This window comes from Lipotes vexillifer, unplaced genomic scaffold (assembly GCF_000442215.2).
Source record: "Lipotes vexillifer unplaced genomic scaffold, Lipotes_vexillifer_v1.1 scaffold477, whole genome shotgun sequence".
Classification (NCBI taxonomy): Eukaryota; Metazoa; Chordata; class Mammalia; order Artiodactyla; family Lipotidae; genus Lipotes; species Lipotes vexillifer.
Genome location: NW_006770652.1, coordinates 3,235,302 through 3,256,945, shown reverse-complemented (window position 1 = coordinate 3,256,945; position 21,644 = coordinate 3,235,302). Strand labels below are relative to the sequence as shown.

The following is a 21,644-nucleotide window of genomic DNA, read 5'->3' as shown; positions in this document are numbered from 1 at the left end:
CTGGGTAGAGTAATCTTGGTTGTAGGTTTTTCTCCTTCATCACTTTAAATATGTCCTGCGAGTCCCTTTTGGCTTGCAGAGTTTCTGCTGAAAGATCAGCTGTTAACCTTATGGGGATTCCCTTGTGTGTTATTTGTTGTTTTTCCCTTGGTGTTTTTTTTTTTGTGTGCTATGCGGGCCTCTCACTGCTGTGGCCTCTGCTGCCGCAGAGCACAGGCTTCGGACGCACAGGCCCAGCGGCCATGGCTCATGCGCCCAGCTGCTCCGCGGCATGTGGGATTCTCCCGGACCAGGGCATGAACCCGCATCCCCTGCATTAGCAGGCGGACTCCCAACCACTGTGCCACCAGGGAAGCCCCCTTGCTGCTATTAATATGTTTTCTTTGTATTTAATTTTTGACACTTTGATTAATATGTGTCTTGGCGTGTTTCTCCTTGTATTTATCCTGTATGGGACTCTGTGCTTCCTGGACTTGATTAACTATTTCCTTTCCCATATTAGGGAAGTTTTCAACTATAATCTCTTCAAATATCTTCTCAGTCCCTTTCTTTTTCTCCTTCTTCTGGAACCCCTATAATTCGAATGTTGGTGCGTTTAAGGTTGCCCCAGAGGTCTCTGAGACTGTCCTCAGTTCTTTTCATTCTTTTTTCTTTATTCTGCTCTGCAGTAGTTATTTCCACTATTTTATCTTCCAGGTTACTATCTGTTCTTCTGCCTCAGTTATTCTGCTACTGATCCCTTCTAGAGTATTTTTTATTTCATTTATTGTCTTGTTCATTGTTGCTTGTTTCCTCTTTAGTTCTTCTAGGTCCTTGTTAAATGTTTCTTGCATTTTCTCTATTCTGTTTCCACAATTTTGGATCATATTTACTATCATTATTCTGAATTCTTTTTCAGGTAGACTGCCTATTTCCTCTTCATTTGTTAGTTCTGGTGGGTTTTCATCTTGCTCCTTCATCTGCTGTGTGTTTTTCTGTCTTCTCATTTTCTTTATCTTACTGTGTTTGGGGTCTCCTTTTTGTAGGCTGCAGGTTGTTTTTGGTGTCTGTCCCCAGTGCCTAAGGTTGGTTCAGTGGGTTTTGTAGGCTTCCTGGTGGAGGGGACCAGTGCCTGTGTTCTGGTGGTTGAGGTTGGATCTTGTCTTTCTGGTGGGCAGATCCACGTCTGGTTGTGTGTTTTGGGGTGTCTGTGAACTTATTATGATTTTAGGCAGCCTCTCTGCTAATGGGTGGGGTTGTGTTCCTGTCTTGCTAGTTATTTGCCATAGGATGTCCAGCTTCCCGGTCGTTGAGTGAAGCTGGGTGTTTTTGTTGAGATGGAGATCTCTGGGAGACTTTCACCGTTTGAAATTACGTGGAGCTGGGAGGTCTCTTGTGGACCAGTGTGCTGAAGTTGGCTCTCCCACCTCAGAGGCACAGTACTGACTCCTGGTTGCAGCACCAAGAGCCTTTCATCCCCACGGCTCAGAATAAAAGGGAGAAAAAGTAGAAAGAAAGAAAGAGAATAAAAGAAAATAAATTATAGTAGGATAAAATAAAGTTATTAAAATAATTATTAAGAAAAAAATTTTTTAAAAAAGTAAAAACAAAACAAACAAACAAACAAAACCAACAAAAAAACGGTCGGATAGAACCGTAGGACAAATGGTGAAAGCAAAGCTATACAGACAAAATCTCACACAGAAGCATACACATACACACTCACAAAAAGAGGGAAAGGGGAAAAAAATCATAAATCATTCTCTCAAAGTCCACCTCCTCAATTTGGGATGATTTGTTGTCTATTCAGGTATTCCACAGATGCAGGGTACATCAGGTTGATTGTGTAGCTTTAATCCGCTGCTCCTGAGGCTGCTGGGAGAGATTTCCCTTTCTCTTCTTTGTTCGCACAGCTCCCGGGGCTCAGTTTTGGATTTGGCACCGCTTTTGCGTGTAGGTCGCCGGAGGGCGTCTGTTCTTCGCTCAGATAGGACGGGGTTAAAGGAGCCGCTGATTCGGGGGCTCCGGCTCACTCAGGCAGGGGGCGAGGGAGGAGTACGGATGTGGGGCGAGCCTGCGGCAGCAGAGGCCGACGTGACGTTGCACCAGCCTGAGGCGCGCCGTGCGTTCTTCCGGGGAAGCTGTCCCTGGATCCCGGGACCCTGGCAGTGGCGGGCTGCACAAGCTCCCGGGAGGGGGTGTGTGGATAGTGACCTGTGCTCGCACACAGGCCCCTTGGTGGCTGCAGTAGCAGCCTTAGAGTCTCATGCCCGTCTCTGGGGTCCGCGCTCTTAGCCGCGGCTCGCGCCCGTCTCTGGAGCTCCTTTAAGCAGCGCTCTTAATCCCCACTCCTCGCGCACCAGGAAACAGAGGCAAGAAAAAGTGTCTTGCCTCTTCGGCAGGTCCAGACTTTTTCCCAGACTCCCTCCCGGCTAGCCGTGGCGCACTAACCCCCTCCAGGCTGTGTTCGAGCCGCCAACCCCAGTCCTCTCCCTGCGCTCTGACGGAAGCCCGAGCCTCAGCTCCCAGCCCCGCCCGCCCCGGCGGGGGAGCAGACAAGCCTCTCGGGCTGGTGAGTGCCAGTCGGCCCTGATCCTCTGTGCGGGAATCTCTCCGCTTTGCCCTCCGCACCCCTGTTTTCTTTTTTTTTGATTATTATGTTCTTAACGTGTCCTAACTAATTAGAAAAGCTGACCTTTCCCTAACAGCATTTTTTAAAATTTAAATATTACGTTTTGACATTCTCAGGACTCTGAGCCTTTCACGTTCAGTGTTACAGCCTGATCGGTTATTGTGGAGGTTTGGGTTTGCTTTCTCTTGACCCAATGTGACTTCCTGTTTCTAAGAAAACAATTTTAAAGACTCTTAAAAGGAATTTCGTGCATGCTTTGCAGCTCCTGTAAAAGCACATTTTAGTAAGCCAGTGCGAATGAAGTATATTAAAAAAATCAAAGAAGCATATTGCTTGATCAAATTAGCATTTTTGTTTTGTGGAAATTGGATCTCATAGAAAAATCCAGTGATTTAGGAAGTGGCTGCTTTTGTAACCAGATAAACCAAGAACCAAAAGTTTCATCTTGATTTGTGTAATCATCCTGGTTCAAGGGGACAGTTGGTCATGAATCGGGGTTTACTTTTTGCTGGAGTTAATGCATACTAGTGAGTCCGGTTAATATGTTTTTTTTAAAAAAAGCAAAGTCACAACTGGGGCATCTCTCTTCAAATGAGCTCACAAATTCACATGCATTGTCAACAATATTCTGGAGAAAACCCCAGTTACTTCCATCACTTAGTCAATGGAAAAAATGAACATTAGTGAGTCTTTTGCTAGTTAGATATTACTCTGAGCAACAGATTCACGCCTCCTGGCTCTCAGGTCAGAGATTCAGCTTCTCTCGGAATTGTCCTAGAAATTGGCTTCTCGTGAATATTTTAATAGGGGCATGTTTTTGTAACTAGATGGGTACTTTATTCATTTGAGTAATGTTTGCTGAGTACTCACTATGTGGTAGGCACCTTTCTAGAGGCAGACAGTATGGTGAGGAATTAAGGCAGGGAAAGTCCCTGATTTTATTTATCTATTAAGCACTTGTATAAGGGCTTACTCTATGCCAGAAACTGTACTAGGTACTTTACAGGTGTTAAATCATTTAATCCTCCTAACAATGCTGTGGGGTGGGTACTCTTATCCTTGTTTTGCAGGTGTAGAGAAGGAGCCTCAAAGTCACCTGGCTGGGAAGTGAGGGAGCCAGGGTTGAACACAGGTTGAATGCCCTTTACCTGCACTGTGTGGTCATTCTGTAAGCCTGATCTCATAAGCTTACACATTCCTTATAAAAGCAAAACAAAACAACACATGCGCACACACACAAGAACGTAAAACCTATGGGCAGGGCTTCCCTGGTGGCACAGTGGTTGAGAGTCCGCCTGCCGATGCAGGGGACACGGGTTTGTGCCCCGGTCCGGGAAGATCCCACATGACGCGGAGCGGCTGGCCCGGTGAGCCATGGCCGCTGAGCTTGCGCGTCCGGAGCCTGTGCTCCGCAACGGGAGAGGCCACGACAGTGAGAGGCCCGCGTACGGCAAAAAAACCCCAAAAAACAAAAACGTATGGGCAGTCTGACCACTGTTAATGTTTTGGTGTCTCTGTTCCAATCCTCATCATATGTGTCTGTGTAGAGGGGTGTGTGTGTGTTTAAATGTATACAATATCTTATTGATTGGTTCCCACTTATTTTCACAACATATTATACATGTTTTGTAGGCCAGTGCATTTAAAGAATAGAATTGTAGCTAGCTCTGCAGTGTTCCGTGGTTTGTCTATATCATGATTTCTCTAACCAGTTTCCTACCACTTAACAATGTTTCTTAATTTTGTATTTCATAAACCCTGCTTTAATTCATGTCCTTGTAACCAAATCTTTTTACAAATCCATGACTCTTCAAACATTTCTGAGTGAAGAATGGTATTAAAACTCTGTAAATATTTATGCAGTATCCACGTGCAGTCAGTGCTTTGTGAATATGATGATGTCAACATGTGAACATGCTTTTCCTTCCAGGCTAGTGGATGACAGATGTGTGGTACACCCAGAGGCGGGGGACCTCGCCAACCCTCCCAAGAAGTTCCGAGGTAAGAAAGAGATGCTTACTTTATATTATGTGATCTAACTGGGGGTACTTTTGTGTCTTAAAATAAGGAATGTTAGAACTTTATTCAGCGTGAAACTTTCAAATAGAAATATGTCCACTGAAAACTCTTTCAAAAATATCCCCATCATTTTTCTTCTTTTACATGTTGAAGGGTTGATACTGAAAGAATAGTTTCAAGTTTTGTTTTGCTGGACAATAGTCTGTGTGTTGAAAGGAAATCTTGGTAATTAACTGTGAGAGGCCACTTTTCAAACCAGTAAATACAGCCGAATGATATGTATTTATATATTTATGTGAGAGTTGTACTATAAATGTTAGTGTTTCATTATCAGCTCTTTAATTTATCTTTGTAAAATCTCCAGGATGGTGACGCTGATGTGTTAGCTTAGCTTTTAAAATGTCACTTTGGCTGGTATCTAATAACTACCAATTGTCTTAGAACTCCCTTGTAGTTATAATTTTAGAGACAGCATCATACTGTCAACTGAGAAATTGTTCATAGTAGGAGACTGATTATGACTGTTATAAGAGAAGGATTAATGGAACTTGCAGAGAATCATAGACAACTAAAACCAGTAATTAAGAGCTTGTGCAAATCAATTTCATAGTTTGTGTATACTTATAATAATAATTTAAAAACATTCATTTTGAACATACTGTGTAATCATTCCTCCTCACAATGATGAAAAGCAGGTTTAATAAGGGATACAGATCTAGAGAGAGAGTCAAAGGGATTTGCTAGAGCCCCAGACCCAACTCAGGATGTGCTCTCCCTGCAGTGGGGAAGGGAGATGCCTAATGTTTGGTACATGTTTCCCATGTTTCACTTTCTGTGATAGGCACTTTCTACACAGTTCTTATTATAATAATATGCAATAATATTGCATTTTCATCTTGCAGAGAGAGTGATGAGGACAGTAAATGTCCTTTGAGTGGAATTGGTCACTTTAAAAAAAATTAATTAATTAATTTATTTTGGGCTGTGTTGGGTCTTTGTTGCTGCACGTGGGCTTTCTCTAGTTGCAGCAAGCGGGGGCTACTTTTCGTTGCGGTACATAAGCTTCTCATTGCGGTGGCCTCTCTTGTTGCAGAGCACGGGCTCTAGGTGCACAGGCTTCAGTAGTTGTGGCGTGCGGGCTCAGTAGTTGTGGCTCATGGGCTCTAGAGCGCAGGCTCAGTAGTTGTGGCACATGGGCTTAGTTGCTCCACAGCATGTGGGATCTTCCCGGACCAGGGCTCGAACCCGTGACCCCTGCAGTGGCAGGTGGATTCTTAACCACTGCACCATGAGGGAAGTCCCGAAATTGGTCACTTTGAATAAGTGATCCAGATGTCTCCCCAGGTGGAGAAATTAGCAGAAAGAAGGCTGTGGGAGATACACCACCCATTAGAAGCACCCATAACAGTGCTCAGTGGGGACACTCCCCCAGCCCTGGGCATGTGAGGTGTTCTCAACTATACACAGTTCCCACTGAGGATGGACTCACAGTAGAACTACATGAAGGAGAGTCAGCAGTTGTGGCAAACAAGATGCGAAGTGCTCCGGGACACCTTGCCAGACACTGTGCAGTAAGTGTGTGGAAATGATTTCAGAGACAGAAGAGGCTAGAGGAGCCTAATGGAAGAACGGACAATATGAAAAGGAAGATATAGATTCTAAAGAGCATGAACTAGCTATTATATAAAGATGAGGAGACAGTGTTATAGAAAAGAGAGCTGAGGAAATTACCCAGAATGCAGTGTAGAGGAAAGTTTGAACAAGTCATGAAAAGCTTGGAGGAGGGACTGAGAAGATCCAGCAGCATCTAATCGAATTCTAGAAGGAGAGGCTGGAGCCCATGAGAATGTGGCAACATGTAAAGAGATACGGGCGAGAACCTTCCTAAATTGTAGAAAACCACTGTTCCTCAGGTGGAAGAGACACATTGAGTTCAAAGTAGGGATGATAAGCAAATCCAGATCCACAGACACTCCTTTGTGAACTGTAGGATGATAATGATAAAAAGTTTCAAAAGCGAACTGGGACAACAAATTGGCATTTGTAACAGAAAAAAGCTTGGGGTTTGGGTTTTTTTTTTTTTTTTCTTGCGTTATGCGGGCCTCTCACTGCTGTGGCCTCTCCCATTTGCGGAGCACAGGCTCCGGACGCGCAGGCCCAGCGGCCATGGCTCACGGGCCCAGCCACTCCGCGGCACGCGGGATCCTCCCGAAACGGGGCACGAACCCGCGTCTCCTGCATCGGCAGGCGGACCCTCAAGCGCTGCGCCACCAGGGAAGCCCGGGGTTTGGGTTTTAACTGCACTTTTCGCTGGCTGTGTCATCTTAAGTAGGTCACCCAACCACTTAGTGTCTCAGAGGACATCTGTCATTGGCTGCTGAGACCAGGGCTGTATAAAAACAAGAATAATCTTACCACACAAGGCTTTGTGAGGCTTGGAATCTTTCCAGAGAATAAATGTAAAAGTGTTTTAAGTCATTATACAAATGGTAGCTAACTTATAATAGAAAGGCATAATGTATTTCCTTTAAACATATTTGACTCTGCTCTTGCATTATAACCTCTTCAAGGGAAGGATTTTATTTATTTATTTTTTTGTGTGTTTCCCAGGCACGGAGGTTTGCCCATAGTAGACATCCAAAAAATAAAAAAAAAAATAGCCATTAGATGCTTGTGGGTGGGAGACCCAAACTTTCCCTGGGATCATGTGAAACAACTTGGTTCCCAGGGGTGCTTCACGCTTCACCGCCACGAGCTTGGGTAGCCTTATTCCTCTGTCAGTCAGGGGAGGTTAATCTGTCAAAGATAAACCTTCAGGTTTTGTGGCTGCCTTTTTTCTTTTAGATATTTTACTGTATCTGAGGGAACTCTGCGGTAACAGCTCTGTACCCAGTAGGTAATTATACACAGATACTTGGTGTCATATGATTCAGCGGGCACTGGTTCAAAGTATGAATCACTCAGGTGCTCCGTCCGCCCCTGGAAGGCTGGCTTTTCCTGTAATCTAATACTTTAGGTCATTGTCCTTGCTAGTTTGCTCTCATTTTCTACCTCTAGTTTAAGACTAAGCCGTTTGTCTCACTCCACTCATCATTGGAGAAGGAGGGTATTTTCCTGTTGGAGATTCAAGGTTCCCTTTTATCTTAAAGCTCCGACTCTTCTCTGATTCTTGGAAGCCCATCCTGATGGAGCCCCGGAAGAGGATTCCCTGAGATGGGCTTGTCTCTGCCTTGACCTTCACGCTGCTCGGCAGCCATAAGCAAACCTTGTTTTCCCAAATGCTGTATCCTTTCTCATACCTTGTGTTTTTGCAGCTTCACTCTTCTCTTTCTGAGTGTATTTCTCCTGTTCCCTTTGGCTGTAAAAGCCATCAGTTTTTCATAGATTTGCCTTCCAAGATCACCACTCCTGCATTTCCAGACTCCTCTGCTAGGTTTCCAGAGCACCCTCCTTTCTTGTTACTTTTCAGATAATGTGAAGAAACTATAGTGTATCAGAAACTATAGTTCAGCTGCACCTCAGTTCCTCTTGCCTCAGCCAAACGATGTTCTGAAATTAATTTGAAAAGATTTTTATTTTTCATACTCACTTTATGATTTGTTCAAGTGAATCATAAAATCTTAGAGCTTTAGGCAATTAAAAGTAAATCTAGTACAGTTCCCCACTTTTTTGAATGAGGAGCCAGAGTTTGAAAGAGGTTAACATGTCTCCTCAATACACAAAATTGTATGAGAAGTGCTCCTTTGACTGTGTCACACTGCCTCTTGTGAACAGAGGAAATGAAGTTTTAACAAACAAACAACTTCCCAAGAGTTATTTAAAACCTGGCGGATGGAGAGCTATTTTCAGTAGAAACCACACAATCGGAATAGTATTAACCGAAGCACACTGGCTTTCTCTTAAGTGAGTGCAAAATTCTTTTCATGATCAAATATTCTCTCATTTTTAAAGATCAACTTTAAACTTTGGAATACATTTTTATTTATTTATTTATAAATATTTATTTATTTTGTTTATTTATTGTGGCTGTGCTGGGTCTTAGTTGAGGCATGCGGGCTTCTTAGTTGTGGCATACATGTGGGATCTAGTTTCCCGACCAGGGATCGAACCTAGGCCCCCTGCATTGGGAATGCGCAGTCTTACCCACTGGACCACCAGGGAGGTCCCTGGAATACAGTTAGATGAAAGAGGAGTCGTAAAGGTAGTATAGAAACTTCCCTTCCATCCAGTTTCCCCTACGTTAGCATCTTACATAACCATGTTACATTTGTCAAAACCAAGAAATTACCATTTGTACATTCCTATTGACTAAATTCCAGGCTTCCTTCGCATGTCACCAGTTTTCCATTGTCCTTTCCCCATCATCCCATCCAGGATCCCAGGTGCCGTTAGTCATCATGGCTCCTTAGTCTCCTCTGGCCTGTGACACTTTCTTAGTCTTTCCCTGTTTTTTTTTTTTATGACCTTGATACTTTTGAAGGGTACTGGCCAGGTATTTTGTAGAATGTCCCTTGGTTTCGGTCTGGCTGATGTTTTTGTCATGATTAGATTGGGGCTTAGGTTTTGGGAAGGAATGGCACTGAAGTTAACTGCCCTTTTCCTTGCCTTGTACAGGGGCACATATTATCAACACGATTCATCACTGTTCCTGTTTTTTGATATACAATTTAACCCTCTTCCCCCACACTAAATTATAGCAGTTATTTTTGTTGACTTTATATTATTTTCATTTTTCTTTTTTTTCTCCTAGTTCTTTTATGCATGTACCTCTCCCCCTGTTTTCTAGAAAACCCTGGTGTAGATTTTTCCAAAAGTTTGTGCGTATTAATAGGTGTGCATTTTCTATTAGGAGGAAAAACTGATCTAAATCAAAACAAGGGAAGTTTGTGTGTCCTTTTATTACCATCAGGGTGATAAAACACAGAAGTAATGCAGAACCCCAGGGGCCACTCCCCAGGAGGGCTGAGGAAAGCGGAGACAGCTCCTTTTCTTGGTTGATTAGATAGTTCACAGCCTTGGGCCATTTGGTGTTGAAATTTCCAACTGTGAGACTCTGTGGTCATTTGACACGTGACTGTTTCCTAATCCGCTAACCCTACCAAGTGGCTGCTTCTGGAAAGCAAAAAGTCATTCTAAGGCAATAAGTTAGAATGCTTCAGGAGCTAAAACAGAGACTTTCTCTGCTGTGCGGTGCCACACGAAAGCAGGTAGTGAGTTTCAGGGACTTGGGAGAACACTGACAAGACCATTTCTTTAACTCAGTTCCTTCTCTGCATATAATTCCGGGAAGTTGTCTTGAAGGCTGGCACTCTCACCTTTTGGCTCTACTCATGGAGGTTATACACTTAAAAGCATCTGTGAAAAAGCCATCCGGCTAGGTAGTAGCTTTGACGTTTTATGTAGTTGAACATGTCAATCTTGTCTAGCACAGTAGTTCTCTGGTATATGAGCCAACTATAAATACTTCCTCTACCAGCTTAACAATTGCTTTATTGTATTTCTTCAGATTTGATGTTAGTGTAAATTTTTTGGGATGAAGACTGAAACTGTTTCAGATTTGAAGTTACTACCATTTATCGAGCATTTAATACATGCTACACTGGGCTCAGGGCTTCCTGTGCATTAATGTTTAGTCATCACAATAACCCTATAAAGTAGAAATTATTGCTATCCCAATTTTGCAGTTGGACAGTTCAGTATAAAGAAAGTATACAACCGTTTTAAGGTCGCTGAGCTTATTAGTGGTAGAGTTGGGAGTCAAAACAAGTTTGTCTGACTCCAGAGCTGTTTGTTTTTAACCACTATACCATACTGTCTATTGAATAATGCCCTCCTGTAAATTCTACCTGTTGGTCCAGTAAAGCCACATAAATTCCATCTAATCCCTCTTCCACACAGTGGAGCTTTAAGTATTTATTTAGAATGATTATATTCCTGTAGATATTTTCTTCTATGGTCTTAATTAAAAAAAATTCTTTCACCTGTTGCCAGCTACAGATTCTTCAGTGATATCTCTAGTCTTCATCACACTGCTGTGTTTGGTTTCTGGTTAGGCTCCCGTTTGTCAAATTAATTCTTAGCAGTGTAGAAAGAACTGAACAAAGTACATTTGGGTGCAGTCTGATGAGACTCTCCCTCTTTTTTGGATGCCACACTTGCAGCCCAAGAGTCCTGAGTAGGACTCTCTAACTCACCTGCAGCTGTTAGTCAACCCAAACTCCTGAGGCTTTTTCATTCGCATCTCTGGACCCTTGTCTCCCTCCTTGTGTGCTGCATAATCGGTATTTTGGAACCAAGTGGAGAATTGGCTACTTTCATCTTTTTAGCATTGGTCATTGTTCTCACCTGCCAAGCTTCCTCTTTCTCTCTCTCTTTTTTGATCTTAACTCTCATCCACGTTATTTGTTCAAATGCCCAGCCTCATGACATCTTGAAATTTAAGTGGATAAAAGGGATATATGTAAAAAAAAAAAAAAAAAAAAAAAAAAAAAAAAAAGGGATGTATGTGGTAGTCTCCTTTCATGTGTTCTTCTAGTGTGACTGGATCTATCTGAAGAGAAATAGATTAGGACTGTGTTAGTTGGAGCATCTACACATTCGACCCTGGAAGATGCGGATGGAGGGAATTACTTTGGGAGGTGGTCCTGGGAAGCGTGAGTGAGGGAGTGAAGGAGAGTCAGCCTCATGGAATGAAAGTCAGTAAAGTGTAAATAAGGGCCGCCACTGTGGCAGCTGGAACTCAGTCCTTCAGGGCCCTCGGAGAAACCAGGAGGAACGTGCTTCAGAATCTCCTACCCAAGGGCGGAGAGGCTGGGACCAGCTTCCATTCTCTGTGGGTTGAGTTGTCACCCCCTCCCACACAGACATCTGGATTGCTCCTGCTTGCAGCTGAGCAAGTTCTTCAAGTGTCAGGGAAGCCCTCATGAGGACAAGAGAGATGCGGGAGCTTGAGCTTGGAACCTGCCCACAGGCTGGGGTCCACTGTGGTGTCAGTGAACTTGGGCCTGAGGACGCGGTCACAGTACTGTGCGGGATCAGAATTTGCGCTCGTTTCTTTAGTTGAAAGACCTGCAATTAGACTGCCAAGTGTTTGAGGGCAAGACTGTGTTCTGTTGAATTACCAAGATCAAGAACAGCGTTTTCCATGTCACTGGGGCTGACTTAATTTTTGTTGAATTAATAAATAAATAAATGTTTTTCTAGAAAAAAATTATAATTCTTAAAGGCAATATAATTTCAAGTTTTTTTGTCACATGCTTTTTTTGGAGGTCTTAATACTAGCCAGCATGTAACATAGTTGTTAGCTGATTACTTCATTTATGAGAAAGCAATGTATAGACCTGTTATATAGTATTACACTCCTGTATTCTAGGCCTCTAACTTTCAGCTCATTGGTGTTAAATGTGCATTCTAACATATAAATCTGTAGTGTGAATAGCAGAAGAGGAAAACTTCTACATGCGTTAAGTGAAGTTCTTTTAGGTTGTAGTGTTTTGTGCTTTGCTGCTACTCAGAGAAGTTTAGAAAATTGCAGTGGATTTCCAAGCCAGAAATTACAAAATTTATTAACAAATGTCTTTAAAATTCTCCAGTTCAGTGTTACTGCTGTGTTGATTCTGTGTATTTGTGGTAAGTCATCATATTAAGAACCTTCCACAGCTTATTATTAAACTCTTAAGTGGCAGTGGAAATGGGGTAATAAGTTTATTCTTTTCAGTGAGGTTTCAGAGAAGGCCCAAAGGATGAAATGAAAACAGATTGCTTTGCTTCTTTGCTTCTTCTATTGAAGCTAGTCAGGGTTGTAAAAGGGGCTCTTACTTTAAAATACCTTAGTCTCTATTAGAGGGGAGTTGCTGTGGTTATGGATGGTTAAATAAGACTACTTTGGAAATCTAATCAACTGTTGTTTAGGGCTGCCCTCATACAATTAATTGAATATCTAAAATATATATGTGCTGTATGAACTTTGATTGATTTGTGGCTTTGACTTGTGAAGTTTAATGTTCTCCTTGAAGAGTGAAAAGTAATGGGCAGAAAATTAACACTTGTGACGTACGTGGTTTAGTGGTGTTAGAACAGCTCCCTTGCTTACTGATCGTGTATCCATGGGCCGATTTTCCTGAGCCGGGGACTCGTGTGTAAAAATCTCACTTCTCATATTGTGTATGAAATTAAATATGTGTCTAAATTTTTTGCAAGTACTGAAAAATGCCTTTTGTCTGTGAACACTTTAACTTAATAACCAAGATGGCTCTTTCTAAGAATAGAAAGTCCTAAATATTGGAATTCTTAACTTTGAGTGCTTTTAATGGCCTTTATCCGTGTTACCCTACTTAATTCTTAATAGCCCCATTTTACAAATTTGGAAACCACACTATAGAGAAGTAAAGTTAACATGCTCAAGGTCACACAACTGGTAGGTGGTGGGGCAGGCTTATTTGAAGCTCGTGTTTTCACACTGTAAGATCTTGATAAATTTAGTAGAGATTTATTGGTTATCCACTCTGTGCAGTGCAGTGTGTGAACTAGTTACTAAGGTTCAAATGAATCAGAAACGAATGCTGCTCTCAAGGAATTTATAATCTACTGGGGGAGATAAGATGTGTTTATAAATAATTGCAACCCAAGGTAGACAATGATAAGGGCTAAATAAAAAGTTGTGGTAAAGGTATGGTGGGAGGATGGAGATTTTAATTTCCTGTTTTGAGAGATGAGAAAAGCTTCTTAATTAAGATAGCAATTGACCTGTAACTTGAAAGATTGGTGCCTGCAGGGAAGGGACATCTAGGCTTTTCAGGCCTAGTATTCACCTTTTCATGAAAGTAGCTCCTAGGGTAATGATTGGTACGCAGAGTTAAATTGCATTTCCCTTTTAAACAGTAACAGAATGTTTGGTAGTTTTTCAAGTACAATACTGAGATGAAAGTGCCAAGCCATTACCCCAATAAATTTGGTCTTCTGCAGGAGATAGACAAGTAAAGCAATGATAACTAAATGTGACCAGGGCTACTCTGTTACCACTGAGGCTAATCACTGACATTTATTTAGTCCTTACTATATGTCAGGTGATGTCTGCAATGCTTTACATTCTATTAATCCATTAAATCCTTTTGCAACCCCAAGTGGTATGTGTTTTTTTTTTTTTTTTTTTTTTTTTGTGGTGCACGGGCCTCTCGCTGTTGTGGCCTCTCCTGTTGCAGAGCACAGGCTCCGGACGCGCAGGCTCAGCGGCCATGGCTCACGGGCCCAGCCGCTCCGTAGCATGTGGGATCTTCCCTGACCGGGGCACGAACCTGTGTCCCCTGCATTGGCAGGCGGACTCTCAACCACTGCGCCACCAGGGAAGCCCAGTGGTATGTGTTTTTATTAAGATATTATTGTTAGCTGCATGTACTAGATAAGGCGCTGTAACAGAAACAAAACAACAACAAAAACCAATGGCTTACATAAGATAGAAGTTTATTTCTCTTTCACTTAATAGTTCCTAGATGAGTAATCCAGAACCATCTTGCCACTCTACTCTCTTCCACATGTGGTTTCCAAAGTTGCTTCAATAGTTACTACTCCTCAGTAAGTAGAAAGGGAGCAAGAGGAATCCAGAGCAAGTAGCTGCTTCTTTAAGGAGGACTTCTGGAATTGCATGTATTACTCCTACTCATATGTCATAGTCACATAGTATATGGGGTTGAATGGCTGTCTGCCGAAAGATAAGTCCGTGTCCTAACACCTAGACACTGTGAATGTTACTTTCATAGGAAAAAGAGACTTTGCAAATGTAATTAAGTTAAGGATCTTGAAATGAGATCACCTTTGATTACCCAGGTGGGTCCCAAATCCAATGACAAATGACCTTATAAGAGACAAAAGAGGGGGAGACACACACATAGAGGAGAGGCCTTGTGAAGACAGAGACAGAGAATGGAGTTATGTGGCCACAAGCCAAGGAACACCAGGAGCCACCAGAAGCTGGAAGAAGCAAGAGAGGATTCTCTCCTAGAGCCTTCAGAGGGAACACGGCCCTGCCGACACCTTGACTTTGGACTTCGGTCTTTGAGAACTACAGGAGAATAAATGTCTGTTGTTTTAAGCCACCAAGTTTGGTGATTCGTTAGGGCAGCCACGGGAAACTCATACACATAGTTACATCTGCTGCAAGGAGGCTGAGGAATGTGATGGTTAGTGGGCTGGCCATGTGCCTACCTAGAATTCAGGAGTTCTGTCACCTAAAGGAAGAAGAGAATGGATACTGGAGGGTGGAGGGAAGGGTAACATTCTCTGCCACATCCCATTCTATTGAGGAAATTGAGGTACAATACAATGAAGTTAAGTAACTTGACCAAGGTCTTATAACTAGTAAGAAGCAAAGGACCGGTTGAAATCCAGCCACTTAACCACTAATTATACTGTCTTAAGTCCCAAAGGGCTGTGGAAGTAAGGGAAGAGGATTATAATTGCCTTGGGAGTTTAGAGGAAGCATGGAGGTGAGCTGGAGCTATGGAAGAATGGGCAGCTGTTAATCCGGTGGAAAGGAGAGGGTTGGGGAGAAATAGGCACAGGGGTGTGGAGTAGCATGACCCATTTGTGGCTGTGGCTTTTAGGAATGTTAAAAGCTGAGGAGAATGTGGAATAGTGGCAGAGGTGAGCTTGGAGGACAGTCCAGATGCCCAGTGGTCCTGTAAGCTGAGGCCGTTAAGTTTTGTGTCAAAGATAGTGGAGCACAATTAAAGACTTTTAAGCTGGGCTATGACACGATCAGAATAGAAATTTTGAAAGACGATTTTCTTATATGGAGAGATGGAAAATGTAGAATGGGATGTCAACTAAGAGACTGTTAAAAATGTTCAGAATATGATAAGGGACTAAGTAGCTCGAATACTTAACTATATTAGGAATTGATGCCTACTTGTATGTGGGAGTGTGGTGGAAGGTTGGGGTGAGGGAGAGGATGCATCCTAGAATTCCCCCAGGTGTCAGATTTGGGCAATGTGGTAGGTATTAGTAGCACTTATTGAGATACGGAATATAAAACAAACTACTTGATAGGGGAGGATAATTATATTAGTTCCGTATTATTATGTAACAAAACCCCCCAAACTGAGTGGCTTTCTGAGCATTCATTTACTTAACTGATGAATCTGTGCGTTTGCTTGTGGATTCTTTTCTTCTGAGCTGACTTGGCTGATCTCTGATGAACTTGCTCATGTATCTGGTCAGTTGGCAGCTGGATGGTCTGGGTTGGCTTCATTCACGTATCTGCCTGTGGATAGGTTGTTGATTGGGGTGGCCGGGCCATGTGTCTCTCACTATTTGGCAGGCTAGCTCACATTCTTCCCTAGGGAGAGCGTGAGAATAGCAAGAAAGCGCAACCCCCCAATGCTCAAGTGCTATTCAATCCTCTGTGTCACATTTGCTAATGTTATATGGCTAAGTTCAGAGGCAAAAAGTGGAGAAATTGACTTTGTCTTTTGATGGGAGTACCTGCAAAGTCACCTGCAAAGGGACATGCATACAGGGATGAGAAGAATTTATGGCTGTTTGCAGTTTACCACAGTAATGAACTTGGTTCTGGCATCCTTTCTGCCAGAAGAGAAGATCTAAGAGATTTCCTGATATGTTAATCTGGAGGCTCAGGAGAGAAATCCAGATGGAAAATACAGATTTGAAATTTAATAGCATGTAGATGGAATTTAAAGGTGTGAGAGTGAGAAGAAAAGAGTACCCTAGATGGAATCCCTGGGAACACCAACATTTAAGGTGCCGCCCTAAAAGCAACAATATCAAGAGCCACAGTGAAGTACCTCACAAAAATGGCTGAAATAAAAATGCTGACAATATCAAGTGTTGACAAGGATGCAGATCAACTAGGACTCTCATATATTGCCGGTGGTGTACCAAATGCTACAGCCATTTTGGAAAAGAGTTTGGCAGTTTCTTATAAAATTAAACATACACATACCATATGAGCCCTAAATCTCACTCTTAAATATTTACCAAAAGCAATGAAAACTTAAGTTCACACAAAGATCTGTTCCTCAATGTTTACAGCAAAAACTGGAAACAGTTAAAAAATATCTTTCAATTGGTGAATGGATAAACAATACATGCAGTGGAATACCACTCTGCAGTAAAAAGGGATGAACCATGGGTACACCCAACAACACCGATGAATCTCAAAAACGTGATACTAGGTGAAAGAAGCCAGTCTCAAAGGGCTGCATAACGTATGACTCCATTTATATAGCATTCTGGAAAAGGCTGAGGCAGGAGGGGTGAATTTAGCTAACTCAAGGTAGAATAGTCCGGAGAGGAAAAATAGCTCCGAGGTGGTTAGAAGTTCACTTGACCCAAAAATAATCTCTTGACTTCACTGAAAAATAATGAAGTCTCCCCACTCTACACTTCTGTGACTTTTTTTAACTTCTGAGTCTAGCTGTGTGGGAAGATGGAGAAAGAAAGTCTTTCTCCATTCAGGACTCTTTGCCTCTCTGGGTCCTCATACATGGGAGGGTCCTTGGTGAGGTCTTCACATATTTACATGATACAGTAGTAATTTTGGGGAAAAGAATGATCTTTATGAAAGTACAACAAAGCACATTTTAATCACTTTTACAAGATGTTCGTTCTTCTAAATATATGGAGGGTTAGAGCATTTCTACCTATGCTATATCCATTTTTATCTTTGTATTCCCTAGGAAAGTAATCCCAGTTATATTATTCCAGTGGAATTTCCTATGAGAAATGCATTGCTTTTGTAATGTAGTTTTCAGAAACACATTGTGGTAAGAAGCACAGACTGTCTGTAAAACTAAAACTATGGCTCACTCAAAAACTCTTCAATGTATTATATAGTAGCTATTTTTATTTTTTAATTTTTTTTAACATCTTTATTGGAGTATAATTGCTTTACAATGGTGTGTTAGTTTCTGCTGCATAACAAAGTGAATCAGCTCTACGTATACATGTATCCCCATATCTCCTCCCTCTTGCGTCTCCCTCCCACCCTCCCTATCCCACCTCTCTAAGTGGACACAAAGCACCGAGTTGACATTCCTGTGCCATGTGGCTGCTTCCCACTAAATAGTAGCTATTTTTAAATAAACTATTTCCCTGTCTTCTCATATTTTGTCATGTATTAGGCATATTAAAAGACATATTAAGGGACTTCCCTGGCGGTCCAGTGGGTAAGACTCTGTGCTCCCAATTCAGGGGGCCTGGGTTCGATCCCTGTTTGGGGAACTAGATCCCGCATGCTGCAACTAAAGATCCTGCATGCCACAGTGAAGATCCCATGTGCTGCAACAAAGACCCAGAGCAGCCAAAAATAAATAAATAAATAAATATTTTTAAAAAGACATATTAAAAAGTCAGTCACCCCAGTTTTCACATGCTGTATAGCATAAAGTATCTCCAGTGGGAGGGAGAGTGTCTGACACATATTTGTTATTTTAAGTGAAAGTATGTGTGAATTAAGATTATACTTCTATAGCTTACAGTGGGTGGGCCTTACTTGTTTTACTCTTTTGAGTATTAAATATATTAATATGTTTTGTTTATGAAAGTCTCCGTGCATCTCCATAAAGCTTACTAATCATTAACTTACTCAAGCTACCCCTAAGATAAAAGATTGATTTGTACATTGTGTGTTCAAGTCCAAGTCAACTGCCTTTTCTTCCCAGGTGTTAATTTAGTGAATGAGCAGTTTAAAGATCTTCTCTGATCAGGTGCCCTTGTTTACGTTTTGTGGTTTTCAAGGTAAATACAGCAATTTCAGAATACAGCAAACTGCTGGCGGGTGGCAATGTTTGTTTTACAAATGCTTGGAAGTATTTTCTAAACTTGGCCTTCTGAAGAGCAAGAGGTAAAAACTGAACAAAGCAGCCCTCGAGTAGAGTTCCACGCTCAGCTGGTCATGCACCACCCTCTCACCTTGTTCTTCTCAAGCATCATTGTCCTTTGTTAGCTGGGGACCCCTGCAAAGAGAGATTTATGCCCTGAAAGTGAAAGTGATGTGTCCCCAGGAATTCACGGAGTCTTGCTACTTCTCTAATGTTTTGCTCTATGACTGTGATTGGTGGTGGTGGTGGTGGTGGTGGTGGTATGTATGTGTGTGTGTGTGTGTGTGTGTGTGTGTGTGTGTGTGTGTGAATCTTCCTCTGGATAACTTAGAGCCGGTTAAAATTAAACTTCCAGAGGCTCTCCAGGTCCATGAAGAACCGGAAGATAATAAGCGTTTATCTTATTAATTAATAGCATTTTTAGGCTACCTGTACCTATGATTCCAAGACAGGACAACAAGAGTGTCCTCTCTTGGAATCATAGGTATAGGTAGCCTAAAAATGCTTCTTAAGCTAGCACTTTCTAAACGACAGAAGTTTCAGCTCTGTTGAGAAATAGGGCTGCAGAATTTGTCCTTCTAGTTCCACTTAGATGTACTGCGTGAAGCACAAGTCGAGCTATGATTGTTCCAGAAAGCTTCACAGTTACGCAACTTGTATTCTGATTGTATCTGCATAATTAAAACCTCCATGTGGATAAATACTGGAAGGAAAGGAGTTAAAACAAAGTTAAGTATGTGGTTAGGTTGGGAGTTAGGTTTTGTAACGTTACAATACAAAAGAAAAAAGTCCAATACCGGAAATGTCATGTTAAGAAAGCAGTGTGGCTGTCCAGTGGGCAGACGTACAAACAAAGCCAAGAGCAACTGATTGAGTGTAACGGATATTTTGACTTAAAGCAACAGTGAAAGTTCTTTAATTCCTATTTCTTTCTCACCCTTGTTTTTCTCACCCAAAGTATATATTTGGCCAGCACTGTTAATAAAACTAAAGGCAGGTACCTTCACTAGCTGGCTTCCATGTAGACAAGCCAGGAGAGCAAGCGAGTTCCCTATTTTCACCTAACACAAGAGATAGGTAGCATGGTCTAGTGGCTTCTTTGGATGCCCTCTGCCTGTCCCTTCCTTGCCCTCCTACGTAAGATTTATTAAACAGCTTGGAATTCAAGGTCTCATCACTTAAATAGCCTAAAACATAAGTGTAAGGCCAACTGGCCCAAGGCAGGGGAACACAATCAGATTCACAGGTTGCATCAGACCGAAATTCTCCGGACCACCCGGTTCCAGAAAATGCCCTGGAGACATTCCGGACCACCCAGTTCCAGGAACTGACCTGGGGACTTTGAACCCAGCCCAGCCTTCCCGCCTTTCGAGGGGCGGGACTAACGGTCCCCCAGGATACCCGAAAAGACCACCAAATAAGGAATACCCTGCGCCCTCCCAGATTCACCACACCCCTTTCCCTTCTTCCCCTATAAAATCTTGCCCAACCCTCATCCGGGCGCGACTTCTCTGGCCCCTTTCTCTCGGACCGGTGAACCTCGCCCGGGAGCGCTCCCTAATAAAGCTCACTTGAAGCTTTCCTCTGTCTCACGGTGCCGTTTGTTAAGATACGACCTTACAATACGTATCCTAGAAACATTGACTTAGTTGAGTAAAACCTTTAGGATTTGGAAACTGATCACTTTTTGTCAGAGGAAACAAGGCAATCAGGAGCATTTATTACTTGTGCCCTGTGAGCCACACTGGGATGGTTATATAGCAACCAGGCAAGCCAAAGACAGCCCCACCATGGTGGTCATAGGCCATAAGAGATGGTCAATGCAAAGTGTGAGTTTGTCGTAGGACAAAGACCTAGACGTAGTTCTCTAGCTTGGGGGTCTTCAAGACCCTCTTGAGAGGGTCTACAAGATCAAATTATTTTCATAATGACAGCAACTTGTTATTTACCTTTTCTACTCTCATTCTTTCTTGATTGTACAGTGTTTTCCAGAGTTTTCCACTGTGAAGTGTGATGCTGTCATCTCTGTTGGCTAATGAAACATGTGCTTATGTTTTACGGTGTTGCAAATTTCTCAGTTTTAATCTGTTATACAGTTAACATCCATAGAAATAGCCCACAAAAGAAAATCTCTTTGGGGTCCTAAATAATTTTTTAAGTGTGTAATGAGGTCTTGAGACCAGAAATTTGAGAACAGCTTACTAGAGAAACAGTCAAGTAGCAAGAGTTAGGGATCAGCTTAACTGAGCTATAGGAAAAGACATGTGTTAAAAGCAGTGAACAGGCAGGGAATAGGTGAGAACTGTGGTCAGGAAAAGTAATTAGAAGTCAGGAAGCCAGCAGGTATACCAAGGAGGCAGGACAAAATGAGGGGACAGGAGGAATAGCTACTTTCCATGAGCTTTTCTAGTTCAGCTTTGTATCCATAGCATTGTGCCTATAGTAGGATGGGTCTTTGATAACTATTGTGAATGACTGAATTAAGTATAAAGATTGTAGAACTGCATAAAAATTTGAGAAATGTTTGAGATGCAGTGTTTATCATAGTATTTTTCATGACGAAGTAAACTTAAATATACAAAAGGAGGAAAAGGATGTATACACCATGATGAATCCTAAGTGGGAATTTAATGTTTTCAAATAATGTTTAATAACTATAAAATATGAAATGTGTATATATATATATATATATATATGTACATATACCACATCTCTTTATCTGTTAATTTATTCTGTTGGTGGTCACTTAGGTTACTTCCATATCTTGGCTGTTGTAAATAATGCTCTGATGAACAGAGGGTTGCATCTATCTTTACAAATTAGTGTTTACATGTACAATGGGATATTACTCAGCCATAATTAAAAATGAAATCTTGCCATTTACGACAACAGAGATGGACCTAGAGAGTCTTGCTAGGTGAAACAAGTCAGACAAAGACAAATACCATACCATTTCACTTACATGTGGAATCTAAAAAACAAAACAAATGAACAAACATAACAAAATAGAAACTGAGTTGTAGATTCCTAGATACAGAGAACAAAGAGGTGGTTGTCAGAGTGGGAGGGGTGTGGGGAGGAAAGAAATAGAGGCGGGAGATTAAGCAGTACAGACTTCCATTTGCAAAATAATTGAGGCGTGGGTATGAAATGTACCAGTGTAGGGGATATAGTCAATA

General features: G+C 42.0%; 1 protein-coding gene across 1 annotated transcript in view; it reads left to right on the top strand.

Moving 5' to 3' along the window:
- Positions 1-21,644, top strand: part of ITPR2 (inositol 1,4,5-trisphosphate receptor type 2) — a 547,001-nt gene that overhangs the window by 40,173 nt on the left and 485,184 nt on the right. Inside the window, exon 2 of the mRNA XM_007446283.1 lies at positions 4,542-4,612. Coding sequence (XP_007446345.1) covers positions 4,542-4,612 — 71 coding nt within the window. The remainder of the gene's footprint in view (positions 1-4,541; positions 4,613-21,644) is intronic.